This window comes from Amblyomma americanum, chromosome 3 (assembly GCF_052857255.1).
Source record: "Amblyomma americanum isolate KBUSLIRL-KWMA chromosome 3, ASM5285725v1, whole genome shotgun sequence".
NCBI lineage: Eukaryota > Metazoa > Arthropoda > Arachnida > Ixodida > Ixodidae > Amblyomma > Amblyomma americanum.
In genome coordinates, this window is record NC_135499.1 from 70,748,999 (window position 1) to 70,766,963 (window position 17,965).

The 17,965-nt window shown below is 44.6% G+C and overlaps 1 protein-coding gene across 1 annotated transcript in view; it reads left to right on the forward strand.

Annotated features, from left to right (window-relative positions):
• The window catches only part of LOC144123047 (neprilysin-1-like), a 240,814-nt gene that overhangs the window by 174,076 nt on the left and 48,773 nt on the right, over positions 1-17,965 (forward strand). The window contains exons 20-23 of the mRNA XM_077655963.1: positions 7,602-7,700; positions 9,154-9,231; positions 12,381-12,493; positions 13,899-13,957. Coding sequence (XP_077512089.1) covers positions 7,602-7,700; positions 9,154-9,231; positions 12,381-12,493; positions 13,899-13,957 — 349 coding nt within the window. The remainder of the gene's footprint in view (positions 1-7,601; positions 7,701-9,153; positions 9,232-12,380; positions 12,494-13,898; positions 13,958-17,965) is intronic.

Genomic DNA, 17,965 nt, shown 5'->3' on the forward strand with positions numbered 1-17,965 from the left:
CTCGAAGTGGGGTGATAGAATTCTCGGTTTATTTTCTCAAAAGCTGCTGTGCATGTTGATTTCCTTCCTATATTGAAGTGCCTTCAATCCAGAAGACGCGTATGGCCAGGTGGTCAGACGTGCCCAGTGCAAATTTCTCCGGGCAATCATAGCTGTCAGCCCATTACCTGCAATCCCGGCATGCCCAGGAGCCTATCTAATCCAAAATGAGTTCGGACCGAGTTGAGTCTGTGAATCCATCAGCTCTTCACAATGGTGAGACACAAGGCTGTCTGCTTGAATGGTTCTGACAGCTGCTTGAGAATCGGAGTACAAGGTGGATCCGCGTGGTTTGGGGGTCAGCTTCACGGCATCGTGCAAACAAGCTACTAATGGGACGACTTCTGGAGTGGATGTTAACAGCGGGAAGGAGAACGGTCCTAAAGTCTTTGTGAGGCTGGTTTCGGAGAGGGAGACGATTTAAATTTTAGTGCATCCAATGTGATGATTGTAGCGTCGGTGTAAACGAGAGTATGGGCCGGAGGGAATTGATGATGTCAAACATGCGCTGATGACAAGCTTGGGCCCCACCTCATACCTCACGTCTGATGTTTCCCACGTTACTTGCTTAGGGGCTATGCATAGGATTGGATTTAGGAGGCTGTTCTTTGTAATAGAGGAGCGGTCTTTTTGAGCGCGCATAGATGTACTTGTGCAGAAAGGAGCATACAAACCGAACGTTTGACGAGAAATTTGGCATGCCATAAAATGGAAAATGACTGAATTGTCTTTAAATGTAACGCCGGATTTCTGCAAGGGTGCGATAAATGCTACCAGCAACTTTTCGTTGTAAGTCAGCTCCTGTCTCACATGCTGTCCCGTTATTTTGGGCTGTTCCATCACAAACTTTTCGCGTTCCGGGAAATAGATATATGGTTTGAAAGCAAGCTTTTCCGTCTCTGATACAAAAATAGAAAAACAAATTTAGACGCTGCAATAGAGAGGCATGTTTCAAAGAAATATAAGTCATCATTTGTTAGTTATATAACGGGAAGTGTCCGGGTCCAGATGGATTGAACACGGCTGTTTAGAGATACGTTCAGAAACGATTTAGCCCTTTTTTTGCACGGACTTTCTTAGGAGGCGTTCGAAAGCAACTCCCTGCCCCATCGTTCAGCAACGCTCATAATTTTGATACCTTAATCAAAAAAGGGAAAGCAGTCTCCGCCAAATTAAAGGTTACACGCCAAAAACTTAAACAATTCTGGTTTTAACATTTGTACTAAAATTTAATATCAGCCCAGGACTGAAATGTCTACTTAAACACGTTTTTATACCCCACCAAACTTGTATCAGAGCAAGGAAGATATTTACAGATATACATCGCAGTCGAAAAATACAAGAGAGCCAGTTAAAGAATACGACTTTACTGTAGCATTATGAAATCTATTTTTGCAACAGAACTGGATCTGTCGTTACGAAGAGGAACTGCACAATACTACAGAAAATCTTTTCACGGCATAAGTTTAATGTCGTCAGCTCCGGAAACACTACAGAAAAAACTTTTGTAAAATAAAAATATTTTCTGCCGTGTTTTTCAATTGGTACTGCAAGAATAATATTGTCACTCAGTGGTGACGGCAGTCGAAAGAGCAATGGAGACGGACAAAAGGTCTTCTAAAAGAAAACTTTATTGGGCTGACTTGCGCCCACAATGGACCGATTCACTCGGCGGCGGCGAAGCGACAACCGTGCTCGGCGGTCGTCGAACAGAATGCCCGCCGCTGTCGGCCACGCTCAATTTAAATCTGATAGCGAATTTTCGTGATAACGCGCGCAAAGTTACCTGAACATTCCCGAACAACGTAGAATTAGCTCTGCCTGGCTGCGATCAATCGAGATCAATCTAGTCGCGTCTGGCGTCGCAAACAAAGCGATAAAGTGGTGTGGCGGCAGATTTGAAGAACGAACAAACACTGCAAATATTCGCGGCATGACTGCCCTCTCAAAGAAGCATCGCCCCGATGCATTAAAACAAATAATGCGACAAGTAAGAGATAAAACGGATGTTGGGAAAATAGAGTATGGGAATGCACCGTCCTTTAGCGCGCATATTACGGCTTCAGACAGACTACATAGACAACTTCTGGTCGTACGCGGCGTCGCTGGGATGCAGTCATTGCGTCGGGGATGACTTCATAATCCAGTTCACCCAACCGTCAAATAACATCGACATACATGGCGAGGATATCGGTGATGGTTTTGTTCAGACGCTCGGTCAGACCGTTAGTCGGCGGATGGTATGCAGTTGTACTTCGGTGGCTGGTTTGGCTGTAACGCAGGATGGCTTGCGTTAGTTCCGCTGTGAATGCTGTTCCTGTGTCCGTGATGAGGGGGGCGGGGGGAGAAATCCGACTGTGCGGCCTGCTCATGCCCCCCCCCCCCCCTCCTGCCACCGGATACGGGCCGGTGTGGTTTCGGCTACTAGGCTTTGTTTCGGTGCAACGACAGTGGTTGGGATGGGCTTGCCGGGGCCCGTCCTCTGGGGATGCAAAACCACATTGGAGTGGCAGCGATTCCCAAGCGACTGTGTGGGCCAGTCGCGCAAGTGAGGTCCAATGCCTGGGCGGAGACAGGTCTGGTTACATCATCAGATTGTACTCACGGAATACGGCTCGAAAGAATGACGAAAGTCAAAAAGTCTCTGCACGTGCGTGGCTACCGGCTGGCGCATCGATTTCTGGTCACGGAGAGACCAGGTCCGCGCGGGGGTTTCCAGCAGAAGGGCTCCTCGAAAGCGACGTCCTCGGGGAAGCAGCCAGGGATGGCTGGCCGCGGGGCCGTGAGGCTAGAGCGCGGGACGCCGAGGTATGGGGGACCTTAGTACGACCGATGCGACAACCGTCGATGTTGTGGAGTAGCGATGGAGTAGGCCCGGGTCATCTCACCATCAGCCAGGTTCTTGGCTTGTGGCCCGATAAGCCCGGCCCTGAACACTCCCTCCTCAGTAGGTGCGGAGCAAGCTAGGGGAGGAAATAAGTGCAAGGTTGGATGGTTGGAATCACAGGTGGGTCCCCGGGAGGATAATTTCCATTGGCTGGATCCAATACACATATTTCGGGAGTTTGAAAAGCCGCGAAAAGCACTCGACGTTTATTAGCTGGGCAGCGACACGCAAGTCCAAACCGGACCCCTAAAGTCGTAGGGGAGCCCGAGGCAGCTGCCCCGAGTTAGGATTACCTGTTTCCGAGTCGGAGCTTTTGCGTCGTTGGGTGGTCGGGCATCGCGTGAGTGGAGCCGCACCATTGGTCAACATCGACGCCCTCCCTGTCCTGGCCAGACTGGAGTTTAACAATGATATAAATAAGGATCAATATCTCGCTCTACCCAGTCCCATCCCATTACCCATAACCCTTTCCTAAGTCCCACTTCCCATACCCTACATCCCACCCCCTCCACTACGTCCCAGGGGAAATCAGGGGAGTCTCCCCGGGCCCGCTCCCCGGCTGTGGGTCGCTTAGTAGCATTACCCCCCACCTCATTTTTTCCATTTTCGCACCAATGGGTGGGAAAAGCAGAACATTGCCTTCGGACCTTTTCATTTATATTACCATTGGGTTAAGCCTGTTACACTTAGTGGCACAGGCAGGGGCCTATTGGTTTACATTCTTCTTTGGCTGCCCCACCATACTTTTTGTCCGTGATGAGCACATCGGGGGCGCCGTGTCGAAGAAGAATGCACGCCACGAAAAATTTGGTGACTTCTGCTGCTGTTCCGTTCGGTAGGGCTTTCGCCTCGGCGTAGCGGGTCAGGTAGTCGGTCGCTATGATGATCCACTTATTTCCAGACGTTGACGTTGGAAAAGGGCCAAGCAAGTTCATGCCGATCTGCTGAAAGTGCCTTGCGAGAGGTTTAATGGTGTTCAGAAATCCTGCTGGTCTTGTGGGAGGGGTCTTCAGTCGCTGACAATCTCGGCAGGGTTTCACATAATGTAAGACATCGGTAGACAGTCGGCGCCAGTAATGCTAGTCTTGAATGCGGCGGAGGGTGCGAGTAAACCCGAGATGTATAGCTGTCGGCTCGTCGTGTGAAGTGTGTAGAACTTCTTCGCGGAGACAAGCAGGACAAATAGGAGGTAGGCTGTTTTTCTCGCTGCAAAGTTCTTCGCAAGGACTTCATCGTGCACACAGAAGGAAGACAGTACTCGCTTGAATGAAGCGGGGGGTGAAGAAACCTTGTCTTCCAGGTACTCGATGAGGCTTTTTAAGTCGGGATTAGACCGTTGCTGCTGAGCAAAAGAGCTGGGCAATATTCGACTTCACCAAATTTGTTTCGGACTAGCTGTTATGCTTTAAAAGGAAAAGAAAAACCTTTTGATGGAGTTGTTCACCGAGTTTAATTTCCAGTTTTAGAACACATGGAACTTGGTCATGTAATAACTGAAAGTGTTGAAATGGTGTACAGAAATTGTGCCAGCTTGATTGACTGGGAATAAAGAATTGCCAAACAGCATTCAGGTAAAAGCATAGGTATACAGAAAGGAGGCCCGCTCGGCCCGTTGCTTTCCTTTCTCTTTGGAACCATTGCGAAAAAAAGAGGCGAACAACGTTCACTGGTTTCAATTATAAGAACCAGAACTGCACGTCCTAGAATACGTAGACGATGCTGCATTTTTCTTCACTCATGAGGAAGGTATTAGAAATTTTCTCGCAGTCACACAGTGTTTCTGCGAGTTGATTGGAGTTGAGATAAATTAAGATAAACTGTTTTAGTTTAGGTTTGTGTGGTTTAATGTCCCAAGGCACGTCAGGCTATCAGGGAAGAAGTGGTTGGGCTTTTGGCAAGGTTACTTGTATATTTCCTCCACTAACATAGAAAATGTTCCGTGGGCTACAGTGCTGACAAAATATATAGGCGTCCCCTTAGCATGCTGTGACGAAAATGCTGGGTAATGAACAAAAAGATCGTTGAAACACAGAATCTCAGGAAAACCTTGAGTAGGCAGCTATATGCAACGTGCTCTTAACCTAAAAAATTATGCACATATTTTACTTATCTTTTAATACTGCGCAGTCGCTTTCACTACAAGCAGGGATGAGCACAAAATATCACAATAAATACCATAAAAGTGCGAAAACACCTGCATACACAGGTACATGATACGATCGTATGCACAATTCACTACACAAATACATATTAAATGAACACATTATAAAGTTCGCATACTGAAGGCTCTAAAGTTAGCAAGAAAGGTTTCCACATTCGGGCTGTCCACCTTTATCTTCACATGCAAGAGTACTGTTCTCTTCATATGCTGACATGCGGAAATTCCTTCGTGTTTTCTTTGTACAGGGCTCCATGCCGGATTGTACAGCCCACAACTATGTTCCGAAGAGTGAATGATGATGCGTTATTTTTGTGACATTTATTCTTGAGACAAGCTTCTTTCAAGATTCATATAGCTGAGAGACCAGGCAGAGACCACTTTTGCTGCTGCCAGTAAACGATCCTGCCTAGAACTACTACAGGTTTCATTGTGTACACAGTCGGAGTTCCGTGTTTCCTGCATGACGGTGTCTTTTAATTGTTTTTAAATTTTGGCGCTTTTCTTAGGAGTGGCTAACAACATCCTCTAGCAATCGCTTGATTGACCTGTTGAAACCTGTTCTCCCAATCTATATTTTCCGCTACATGTGTCGTGTAAGAGATGATCGAGGAGTCCTCAAGGGTGCCGCCAGGAACCAGCACGTTATTTTTGTAATTACATACGCAAACGCTGATTGTTAGAACACGGCTTAAAGAAAATGGCAAATACGTGCAGTGGAGCATGGATTGCTTCCTCTGCAAAAACGTTAAGTTAAACTATAGAACATTCGATTGCAGCAATACTTTTTTTCTTTTGGCATGTGCTGCACTGGGCCATTAAAACACCTACCTCTAACACGAAAGGTCATTAGCTTCCTGACACTGCAAAGAGACGTCACACCGTACGGCATGCTACTGCTGATCGGTCTACATGTGTGTGACGAAACTTCATGGCACGCGTACATTGTGCCATGATCAAAGATGACAGATATAACAACTGCATAAAGGGTGTTACTACAGTTAGAGGCGCTTACATAAAAATAAATGTGATAACAGTGTTAGAAACAAACACTGGACAAGTGATGAGCATGAAACATCTTTGAAATCGCTGTCCTCCTTAGAAATGCAATAAACTCTACCAATAATATGATGGCTTGTTGCTCGCAATGTAGCTCATGAAGGCAATAACACAAATTAATCTCAGTGGGTATTGTGCTCAACTAAGGCTCTCAAAAGTAAATGGTTGGAATACAGATGCTTCACTGCTTTGCTTTATATGTACGTTTATTTTGTTTTTATTTTCTTAGCCTTCTTTCTCTCCAAACAACCAGGGCCGCACAGTTACACACGGACCTCCTCTATGCCGCAGTACCATCCTTTTTCATACAGGTCGTCAGATTGACTAAATCAGCTGACCCAATTCTGTATAAATGTCGTGCCGGATTTTTCAATAGGTATTATACCGTAGAATTAATTCCCTGTAGTCAATTTGAAACGTCTCTCTGGCAGAATGAAAACTCATCCGGCTAAATTGAAAAGTCATGTACGCTCCTCAGTTACGATGCCCGCTTGCGTATTTACCAGTGATTAAGTTGGCGTCTTTGAGGCCGCGATTCAAAAATAGACCTCATTGTCTTTTATTGAAGCACGTAACAACGACAAGCAATCAAGCAGAAAGAATCTGTTGCACCTGCGATTACAAATGAGCAATATTCGAAAATATTCACAGAGGACCACTTTGATTCAGAGATGTTAGTTTGTGCGGATTTAGCCGCTCAGCTCTAGAATTGTCTGCCATAAAGGAGAGGGTCAACACGCTCAATGAACAACCTCATGCATGCAATACGAATGCTTTTTATTAAAAATTGCAAACACACCTAAAGCCTCCTTTAAAAACTTTTCTGCTAAAGCAGATTGTAATGGACAAAAACTTATCAAACTGCGAATGTGAGATGTATCTGCGAATTTAAACAACACACTCAACACAGCACAAGAAACTAGAACTCAAACACTTTAGCCTGGAATTTTGAATGCGTGATTCGTAGGTAGAACTGCATATTTTTATTGTTTAGGGTCCGTGTCTGCTTTTCCAGCAATAGTGAGCGTTCACATGTGAGTTGCGTCATCAGAATTTAATGAAATGCGCATAATCACGACATCCTTTTGGCTCATAGCATACTGACAGTGTAGCGGTTTGTATGTTTCTTCAGGTGGAGCTGGCAGTGACGCACGTTGCAGCTAAAGCCTTGGTTTAGCTGCATCAACTGGCTTATCTTGTAATAACGAGAAGCATTAGGCCTGCGCCTTTGTGAAACAGCGAATAGTTATTCGTAAATGAAGCGTTTGAAAACATTGAAATTTCCTAGGAATCTCGTTGCCGTTTCAAGATTTTTGGGGAAATGTGGTGGCGAAGAACCGATACATTTCTCATCATAACCTTTAAGCTTCCTATTTCTACCTTTTGTTTGAAACTATAATATCTTTTCGTTCTTCGAGCAGGTTTTATTAAAACGCAATTTTTTCTATCCACTGCTAGGCTGACGTAATGGCTGAAGAGGTCAGATCTTCCTTCATCGACGAGGTGATGGCCCTCCAGCATTTGGACAATTGGACCAGATATGTCCTTACCAAAAAGGTAAGCAGCACTCTTCTGTTAGCAGCGCGCAAAAATAAGCAGAAACACGTTAATTTGTTGCAAGTTAGGAGTTCCTGCCGCTTCTTTCTCGTTCACTTCGAGATTGGCTTATCAGAACAATTAAACTGACTCTCGAATCTACTGAGGTAGAAAAATCTCGCTGCTCATTGCGCGCGACTGGCCACTTCGCCACTCAGCAACATCAGCCGGCCTGACGACATGCGATGAAGTGGCCAATCGCGTGCGGTGAATCGCTCACAAGAGAGCCGGTTGCAAAGCGAACCGGTTCGTAGGTATGCCCCCTGCATGAAGGTTTAGTCGAAAAGGAAACTGGCTTGTTGTAGCTGGAACTTGATCTCTGCTGTAGAAAAAAAAATTGTGTGCAATCCTTTTCAGTAGATGTTTAAGCATCTAGCGAAACCTAGGCTATGCATCATAGTGCGATAACGTTAGCACTACCGCCGAATTCCTCGTTTTCGCCGTGCCGAAGCCTGTATCACATGACATCTCATATGCCGGTTATTCCTTACGCGTCAGGTGCTTAAACTGGCTGAGAATGTGAGGGATGCCCCAAGGTCTAATCACGCCATTTAGTTATTGCAGTATATCTATCGGTTTTTGGATAAGCTTGGATACAAAGCAAGGGTTTAGTGTTGGTGTGCTAAGTGTCAGCCGCTCCAAGAAAGGCATGTGTGACCATTCTTGTGTCTAGCACTAGAAGTAACTTCCTGTGACATAGTATGAGTGTATAAACAACTTGAGACCACATACAAAGCGAGTGCTCCAATATAACCCACGTTAAGTTTATTTTCGAAATAATAAGCTCTGGTTTACCTAGCAAGGTGTCTGTTTCAACTGAGCTTCCCACTTGTAAATACGCGACCTTTACGCCGGACGCTAACCTCACGCAACCCTCCGCCTGAGGCCAGTTTCACATGATGCGACTGGACCGAAAATATCCCGTGTGGTCGGTGAGGCCGCAGCGTGATTTTCGGTCCCTGCTTTCACATGCAACACCGACACAAGGAATTCGGTCGGAGGGACAGTCAATGTTTCGCGATGTTTGCATACGCAATCCATTATTAAACGCGACAGAAATGTCACACGGAATGTGTTGATGATTTTAATACCAGCGTATTTTTAGATGGACGGCAATATTTCGCATATTTTGATTAGAATAAACAGTTTTGCTTCCACCGAGGCAACAGCTTCCACGTGAACCCAATTCTCCCGCCCTCTCCGCTCTCCCCAATGGTCAGTCGCAGAGCGAACACAACAACGCTGCGACTGAATTCCAGCCGGATGGAACTCGATGGCAAGCTGTCTGCGTTTAGACCGACGGCCCTCCCCAGTCGCAGACCGACTTAATTCGCAGTGTCGCAGGAGAAAAGCGCATGCATGTGAAATGGGCCTGAGACGCTATAATGAATCTTCCAAATATGGGCTCACGCAGGCGCAGAGCGTCGTCGTGCACTCACTATTTCCGGCACGGTTCGCGGCAAGCGTGATCGTCAAGTCTTTGATATTAAAGGTTGGTGCTTTTTTATTCATTGAGTGTTTTTTTCCTTTTGGAGAAAGAATAGGCTTTAAGAAAAAGAACTGCTTTTCTTTAGAACTCCAGGCCCACAACGTCCGGCAACAGCGACACAAACGGTCATATTAAAAACGAATGCATCTTTCAACGAAATTCTTAATTTCAATCTAATTATGAGTAATGATCCAATTACAGAAAACTTATGAATAAATATTAAACGTGCATGTAACAAAAATAAAATTGTGATTCAAATGCAACGCATGAACTGAACAGAAAAAAATTTTGCCATGTGTCATTAATGGGTTCAGCACATAACAGATCCTCGAATAGATTTTTCACAGCATTGCCAATGTCAAACTGCCCTTTAAGGTTGATTCCAAATTTCATCAAATAACTTCTCTCTCTAATCCGCGCAGCTTTTATATGCTACTTCTACCCCCGTTGTTGTCTTTGTGGCCCAAAGTATAATTTCTAGCTCCCATTAGTTGCCGGTTTAGTGTACCCGAAAGGCGCTCGATATTCGTCGCTGTTACTAATGTGACAAATTAGCTTAATAATATTAATTATTTAAATAACTTATGCACCTATGAATCAAGAACAAGGTCCGGCCATATGGCGCTAAGAAAAAGTATTACGACATGAAAATATTTTTTAGAGAATTTTTCATGTTTTGCTGACGGGGGAAACAATAACTTCTGATATATACATTTTTTACGCAGATGAGGAACATACATTTTCGTTCTTATTGACTGAGGAAGGACTGCATGCCTGAACGCTTCATTTTTTTTTCAATTTAAGCCCCTTGAAGTTTTGAGGATTTCACTTAAGCGATAGACAACAAAGGCAGTCAAGAAGATCTGCTATATGCAGCATTTATAAATGTATGCGACGTGCGGGCACCGGTACTCGAAGCGGGATAATTCATCACGAGAAGGAATATTTGTGCAAAAATTGAAAATAGAAAATTGGTTTTCAGGACAGGAAATTGCGCAGTTAGTGTCTTGCCTATCGCGGTGCACACCCAAACCGCGCCGTAAGGGACGGGATAAAGAAGGGAGCGAAAGAAGAAAGGAAGAAAGAGGTGCCACAGTGGAGGTGTTCGGAATAGTTTCGACCACCTGGGGATGTTTAAAGTCCTCTGACATCGCACAGCACACGGGCGCTTTTGAGTGTCGCCTCCATCGAAACGCGGCCGCCGTGGTCGGGTTCGAACCCAGGTACTACGGCTCATTATACGAGCGCCTTAACCACTGTGCCACCTCGGCGGGTATTTGTGCAAGCGAACAAGGCGAATTGTGTCATTTCACTGACGTAGCTGTCTGCAAGAATCATGCAGTCATAAAAACAAACTCTAATGGAAGCTAATACCAAACTTTGAAACAAAGTTATCATGCGCATGGAACTCACTCCCTCAGATGCTTTTATCGCAAAAAGTAGCCTTCTATTTTTCCGAAACACACTCGAGGCGCAGCAAACTTTAAAGGCATGGGAGATGTGAGGTCAGCAAGGCATGATATTGCTTGTTTAATATAAATCTCAATATAATGATTCATGATAAAATGTATTGGACAAAATAGAGAATCGTGTTCTAAGTCAACCGTCCAGCCCTAAACCAAATGTCAAGGTAAATCACCTTCCTTGAGCGCCTTGCAGACATAATGACGCATCAGGTACAATTTAGCATGCGGCTTGATGTGTTCACCAAATTCCAGAATCAGATAATTTTTTCTTTATTATGCGAATGGAATAAGAACCTCTGCTTAGAGAACGCCTTGCATGTCATCTGATTAGCTAGCTGACTGACGCCAGTGCAGCAGACCTCAACAATGCTAACATAATGCCTTACGTTTTCGCCTTTAATGATTTCATTGTGGTATTATAAAGTGAAGCGTTTAAAATTAGAAAACAAATGCGATTCAATAACGTGTGCACCAACTATATATGATAGCACACTACACTAAAAATGGCATTGAGAAAAAGCAGCACAATATGCGCAGTGGGGCTAGTTGGTACATTCGCAGAGTTATTTTTAGCGCACACAGCGACGACACGTTAAAGAACGATGAAGAGCAGGAAGTGCCCTATCCTGTCTTCCTGGTTCTTTTCTGTCTCGTCTTTGTGTGCGCTCAAAAGGACGCAGCATAAGTGCGATGAGTTCTAATATTCGAGGGGTGGCACCGAGAGCTTAGCTCTATTCACGGTCAGTATAGGAACAAGTTTGAGATTTTTTGTATACGGTCAAGACATATTGTAGCTTTCGGACGATTATATGAGGGAGAATTCAGGGGCAAACGGGAGTTTTAGCCCCGTTCAGCATTTGCTTTCATTACAAATATTTTTCGTGGACCTATCTGACTCATAGAAGGGTGAGAAAGAATAAATAGTAGAATTTTTGAACTTATCTTTCAGCCGTTTGCTTTCCAGTGCGCTGGTTGAGATATAGCCTAATTCTGAACACAAGTATTGTATAAACGAAAAAAGCAAGAGCTACTTTTTGCACAACAAAGAAATTCGGCGCTGGAGAATATCTCGTCGTTCTGTTTACAGGATCCTAGCTTGCTTGTAAGAGACCGTCTTTAGGCAGGCATGAAGCACACGCAGGCAAGTCTCGAATTGAAAAAAAACATGATACCCATGTCTGTAAGGTCCCAGTGCAAGATGTCCTTTCATGTAAGCTGCATACTGCTCTGATAAAGTGATGAGCTCTGGCACCTTGGGGGGGGGGGGGAGGTGATCCAACAAAGATATGGGGCAGGTGTATACACCTGTATCATACCTCGTACCTGAGCAAAACAGCTGCTATCTTCTACCTTGCATCTAATTTCTGAAAACTTGCAATGCGCCTCTACGGAGGATTCGTTCGCTTCACCAACAAATGAATCGATTAGGCAGAAAAAAATTTTACAAGTTGCTTGCCAGTCTTTTCACAGACAGCGGTAACAAACTGTGAGAAACAATCTCTCAATTAATTTTCGTGGTGTCTGAATTAGCATAAAGCACTTGTAATACATATAGCCATTCTTCTCATTATTTGCTTAAAAGCTCTCATGGGCGCTGCCTTCGGCGCCAAGCGCAGCATCTCTTTCCTTGGCACTTGCTTTTGTTACTGAAAAGACCCTTTGGACACATTTGGTTTCCTTTTTCAGATAAACACTGAAATTCACTGGAGCAAAAACTCACTACAGCACTTCCTCCAAATCAGCGCTTTTATGGCAAAAGACTGGACTGGTTCCTTACGTCACCCACTCGTCGATCGAAGGTAAGACTCAAATGCGGTGAAATGGAGGATCCGTGCTTTTGTGTGTTTTAGGAAGCCTCGCCTGCCTCTCTTATGCAGTGTTTTCATAATAAGCAGAGTTTTTTGTCTAGGGCATGGATTGCCTGCTTTGTTATTCCCACATTCAGAACAACAGAGCACGTGCTGTCATAGCTCCCTCGTGGATAGGGAGTGTTTAAAGACTCTTGCTACCGTTTCGATTGTGTGGTAGGGCTCTTTGAATTTGCGCCCGATATTACTGGGCATGAATGCTTCGTCCGGCAGTAATATATGGTGTAAAGTGTAAATCATTACATGCTCATCTTTGATATTACAAAAGATATGGCTCAGAAATAACGCGGAATATATCAGGAAAACTTCAGGGATGTTCAAGAAGCAATAGTAGTAGCTTGAAGTGAGAACGTAGAGGGAAAAAAGAGCATGGAAGGTGCGCTAACCTACGAACGACCTTTTTTAGACATCCACCAAATTTTGGCGCTGAATAAAGCGGCACCAACTATATTATACTCCTCTTTTGAGAGAATATTCTCGCAGTGTACACCGCAAACGATCACGTGGGAAAGGAAAACTATCAGAAAATGCCATTCACTTCACTTTTTCCGGTGACCAGGTGCCCATTCCCGATTTGGTCTACCGGGTAACGCTTATTGGGAGGTCAAGTTCAGAATGGATCGACCATACGCCTAATAACGCGTGGGTTTTGACACTATTTCTTGGTAACATCACGCATGTGCCGGCCGTTTGCATGACAAGCGCTCTATGACGGTGCGAATCGAATAAATAGGCGAAAGATGTTGTACGCACGCGAAGCACAGGCCACGTTGACCGTGAAACCCCCCAATTTCTCCTTCACTTATCGTACTCTTCGGCTGTAGCTGAAAGGTCGAGAAGACTGGAGTTAAGTTGTATTTATTTTGAGATTATTTTTTTAATGCGGACCAAAACAGTTCCCGTCTGCGTCTACAAGCAAACTATAAACAAGCGAAACGTTTATTGCAGGATTCACTTAGCACTGTGAGCCTGTTGCTGCAGCTAATGGCACTCAGTTTGTCATTAACACTTCGGCAATGCGACGAGCGAAACGAAGAAAAGGGGCTGCGTGAAGCCTTAGGAAAACACTATGAGACAACGGTTCGATTTCATATTTAGGGTCTATGAGGGCGCGATGACTTCCGCCGTTTTTGCGTATTCGCTCTTTCAAGCCAGCAGCGGAAGCTCGCGTGATGTCAGTAAAAAATTTGCAGGGTGTGCGCATTTGTCACAGTTAATGATATGCCTGGTGGCGTGCCAATCAATATTTTCCAGCTCTCAAATACGAACCTTTGCCGAAAGGACGGTATTTGCGCCCCTTGATTCTAGTTACATATAGAGTGTCTCTCTCTTCTAGGCGAGGTTTGTCAGTTTTTGACACCGACTGCCATTTCAACCCGCAGAAGAATGCTGTTGGTAAGCCCACATTTACTCCAGATCCTCAAACTAATCGCAGCGTTTTCCTTGTACTAAAAAGGTCTTAATTTATTTTAGACAGTGGTTTCAACTGTTGCTTGTGTGTTCAAGGCTTCAAAATTTTATTACCAGTGGGGATTTATCGAGTATTTAGTCCCGTATAGTGCATTGAGTAGGAGGATATCGTGTTCAAAAAATTGGTTTGTGGCTACTTTCTCGGAAAGATCGAGTCACCGATGCGACCAGCTAACGTTTCTGCCGCATATCACCAGTGTTTATTGGTTAAATCTCTCAGTAGTTGTTACACTCCTTCACAAAGCTTTTGTAAAGAAATCGAGTCAAATCTCGTTTTAAAGAAACCGAATAATAGATTCAACGAAAGAATGACGATTCCCCTTGAAAGCATGGTCAACACTTGCTACAACCAGCCCGCCGCGGTGGCTCAGTGGTTAGGGCGCTCGGCTACTGATCCGGAGTTCCCGGGTTCGAACCCGACCGCGGAGGCTGCGTTTTTAAGGAGGGAAAACGCTAAGGCGCCCGCATGCTGTGCGATGTCAGTGCACGTTAAAGATCCCCAGGTGGTCAAAATTATTCCGGAGCCCTCCACAACGACACCTCTTTCTTCCTTTCTTCTTGCACTACCTCCTTTATCCCTTCCCTTACGGCGTGGTACAGGTGTCCAACGATATATGAGACAGATACTGCGCCATTTTCTTTCCCCCCCAAAAAACCAATTATTATTATTATTATCACTTGCTACAACGAAGCTACGGCTATAGAGAAGTAATCGCCAGGCCCTTCAACTTAGTTATAACGAGGTTCCACTGTTTATGGAGTTAGAGAGAAGTCGCGTGTTGATAAACCTAGTGGAGAACTACATAAGGTTCTGAAGGGCAAGAAAAATCATCAAAAGGCTAAAGCATCTGTGATTGAAACAACGCGTGCCAATTCCGCAAAAGCGAGGAGTAAAGCACTGAAACTTAATATACCGAAAATAGTCGATTATAAGCGAACTAAAGCAAGGTAACCCTAGAACTAACCGGAAAAGCATTAGGAGACATCAATCAGTGCTTAGTGTGCTGCACTGTATGTCGCACTTAATGTGTGGTGGTGAAGGGTACCATGACTTCATGCGCGGTGCCCTTCACTCTTAAGAAAAACATCGGAGAATTCACTACACAGCTACTCACCAAATGCTTACACACCAAGCACTGCCTTCGTAGTAATCGGAGCTAGTAGGAGAAGCTAGCGAAGAGCACTATAGTCGCGAACAGAAATGTAGTAATATTAACTAAGGAAATGGGTGGCTACTCTTTCCGATATATTGTTATGTTCCTAGTGTGGTGTGTTCACGCGGCTTGTTAGTGTTCTGCACACTAGAAAAATAAAAAAAGCTTTACATTCATTCGGACTACTGACCGACTCGAGTTAGAGCTGCCATGGTGGACTGACCGTAAACCACACATTTAGGCTTAGACAAATTTGGCATTACGTGTACAAATAATGGAGTAAGATTGCACCAAACAAACAAAAAAACAAACCAGGCACACACAACGGTTCATGATGCAAGAAAGGCACTATGCAGCAAATCAGAAAGGTTCGCAGAATTGCAACGCACTCACTGCGGGTGCACAGATGTCTCTTCGTCTTTTAGAATTCGTAAGTGAGACTACTGACTCTCGTTTATGGGCTAGTGGCTGTTATACCAGCCTTAATTACGAACTAGGGAGTGCAAAAACAGGTTAGTCTACCTGAGCGCATGACGCTGCAAAAATGGTTTATTAGAAAACGCTTTTATTTACACAAAATCTGTGCCAAATATCTTCTACGACTTGTTTTTAGGGTTAAAAGAACGGCTACTAACCGTATGCTAACAGCGATCATAGGTAATAAGAAGGTAGGAATTTTCCACTTTCTCTAACCATTTTGAAGAGGGTGGTATATATTTATAAAAAGTAACAGCGTAGTCCGAGGTAATGCTGCATATACTACCCTTTTTCAACCCTTTTCTTTAACGTGTTGGCTTGCGCATTAGCGCTGAGAAAGTATTACTCGTATGGAATACGAGAAATTTTCATAAATTTATCAAACTCGGTGTTTGAGATTGAAACTGAGCAAAACATCCGATTGGCTGGCCTGTTCATGCAAAAATCCAGACAGGCAACTTTACTTCACATCGTGGAGCATAATATCAGTAACGTGGAATGACGGAGAGAAACATGGAACTCTGGAAAGATGGAAACAGGGAGGGGCGGGGGGGCAATATTTCCTGCAATTCTAATGACTGAGTTTCACAGGTCTTATGACACAGTAATTTTGGCATGACAGTGGTTAAGACAGAGTAAAAAAATGATCCTTACCAGTTGCGAAGTAGTAAGGCGAAGTAGACAAGGCAGAAATTAAACAGAGGATGGTATTGGCCTGGTATACTATAAATTTCCATCAAGGTACAGAGCAAAGCAGCATAGAACGTTTTCCATGGATTATAATTTAATTAAAATTCAAATTTATAAATCCCACTATTTATTCAGGTGAGTCGAGTTGCGATGCTACTCGTGAATTTCGGGTAGGGGCGCGTAGTTGCTTCATGTTTCCTGAAAATACATTCCGTTTGCTCTCAATATTTCCTATGCGGTTAGATATCTGTGAAATCAAACAGATATCCTGTTCAGTGGTTCTTATATTTAATTTAAACAGAAATTTAGGGTGTACCTAGTTGTATTTTGCGTTTACAATATGTTAACATTAGAAGCCTTTGTGCACGATGCAGCGATCAGCGTAGCTGTAATGTTTCTGGGCAAGCTCTGCCTAACACAGTATTAATTCATTGTAACTAACCAAAGCGGGTAAACCAACTACATAAAGGCGCCAAAGACTGTGAGGGACAAGCAAGAGAGAAAATTAGTTCTGCATGTATTGAATCTCCGTGAAATGGCCCTGGATGAGGTGAGAACCGCATGTGTTTTGTCTCACATGAAGAGGAAGCTGCTTGGTTGTCTTCTCAAGCTATGACAATGCACTGAACTATTGTCCCAATGTGGTGACTGCAGTCCCGAGAGCAGAAAGACACCGAAAATGGCATCTAAAAAAACTCCTTATTTGGGCTGACTTGCGCCCACCATTGAGCGAACCACTCGGCGGCAGCGTAGCAACAAGCATGCTCGGCGGTCGTCGAACAGAGAATTCCCGGCGCACTCGGCTGTGCTCAATTCAAAGCTGATAGCAAACTTTCGATATAAAGCGTGCAAAGTTACTAGAACATCCTGGAACAACGTAAAAACAGCTCCGCCTCAATGCGATTAATCGAGATTAATCTTGCCGCAACTTGCATCGCAAGCAAAGCGATAGAGCGGCATGGAGATAGCTTTGAAGAATGAACAAACAAACGCTACAAAGGTTCGCGGCAGTTCTTCCCTCTCAAAGAAGCATCTGCCTGATGCTTTATAACATGAGGCAACTAGAAACATAACGGACTGTGCAAAATAAGCCCCGAATGTTGAAACACAGCGTCCTTAAATTTTAGCGCCCATAATAGGACTTTAGACAGACGGCATAGACAATTTTTTGGTCGTACACGACGTCACCAGGAAACAGTCATTTCGTCAGGGAAGACTAGATTGTCCAGTTCACCTAGTCAACGAAGAGCCTTCTACGGGCGGAAATAGCGGCGCAAAAGCTTGTCGCTCAATCCGCGGCGGCGAATGGGCGTTCAAACCAGAACTCTGTCTCCTGGCTTTTAATCCGCGTTCCGTCTTCGTAGGTAGTAGCGTCTGACGTCAATCCACTGTCGGTCTTTAATCCGTAGTCCGGCATGCCTGCGGGGTTCTTCTGCGCGTTGAAGAAAGGCGGCGACGTCGACGTTCTCTTCCTCGGTAACGTTGGGTAGCAGGGCGTCTAGCGTGGTCGCGGCCTCCATGTCATGGACGAGCCTAAATGGCGTCATTTGGGCGGTACCCTGCACTGCTCTGCTGTAGGCGAAGATGACGTAAGGCAGGGTGACGTCGCAGG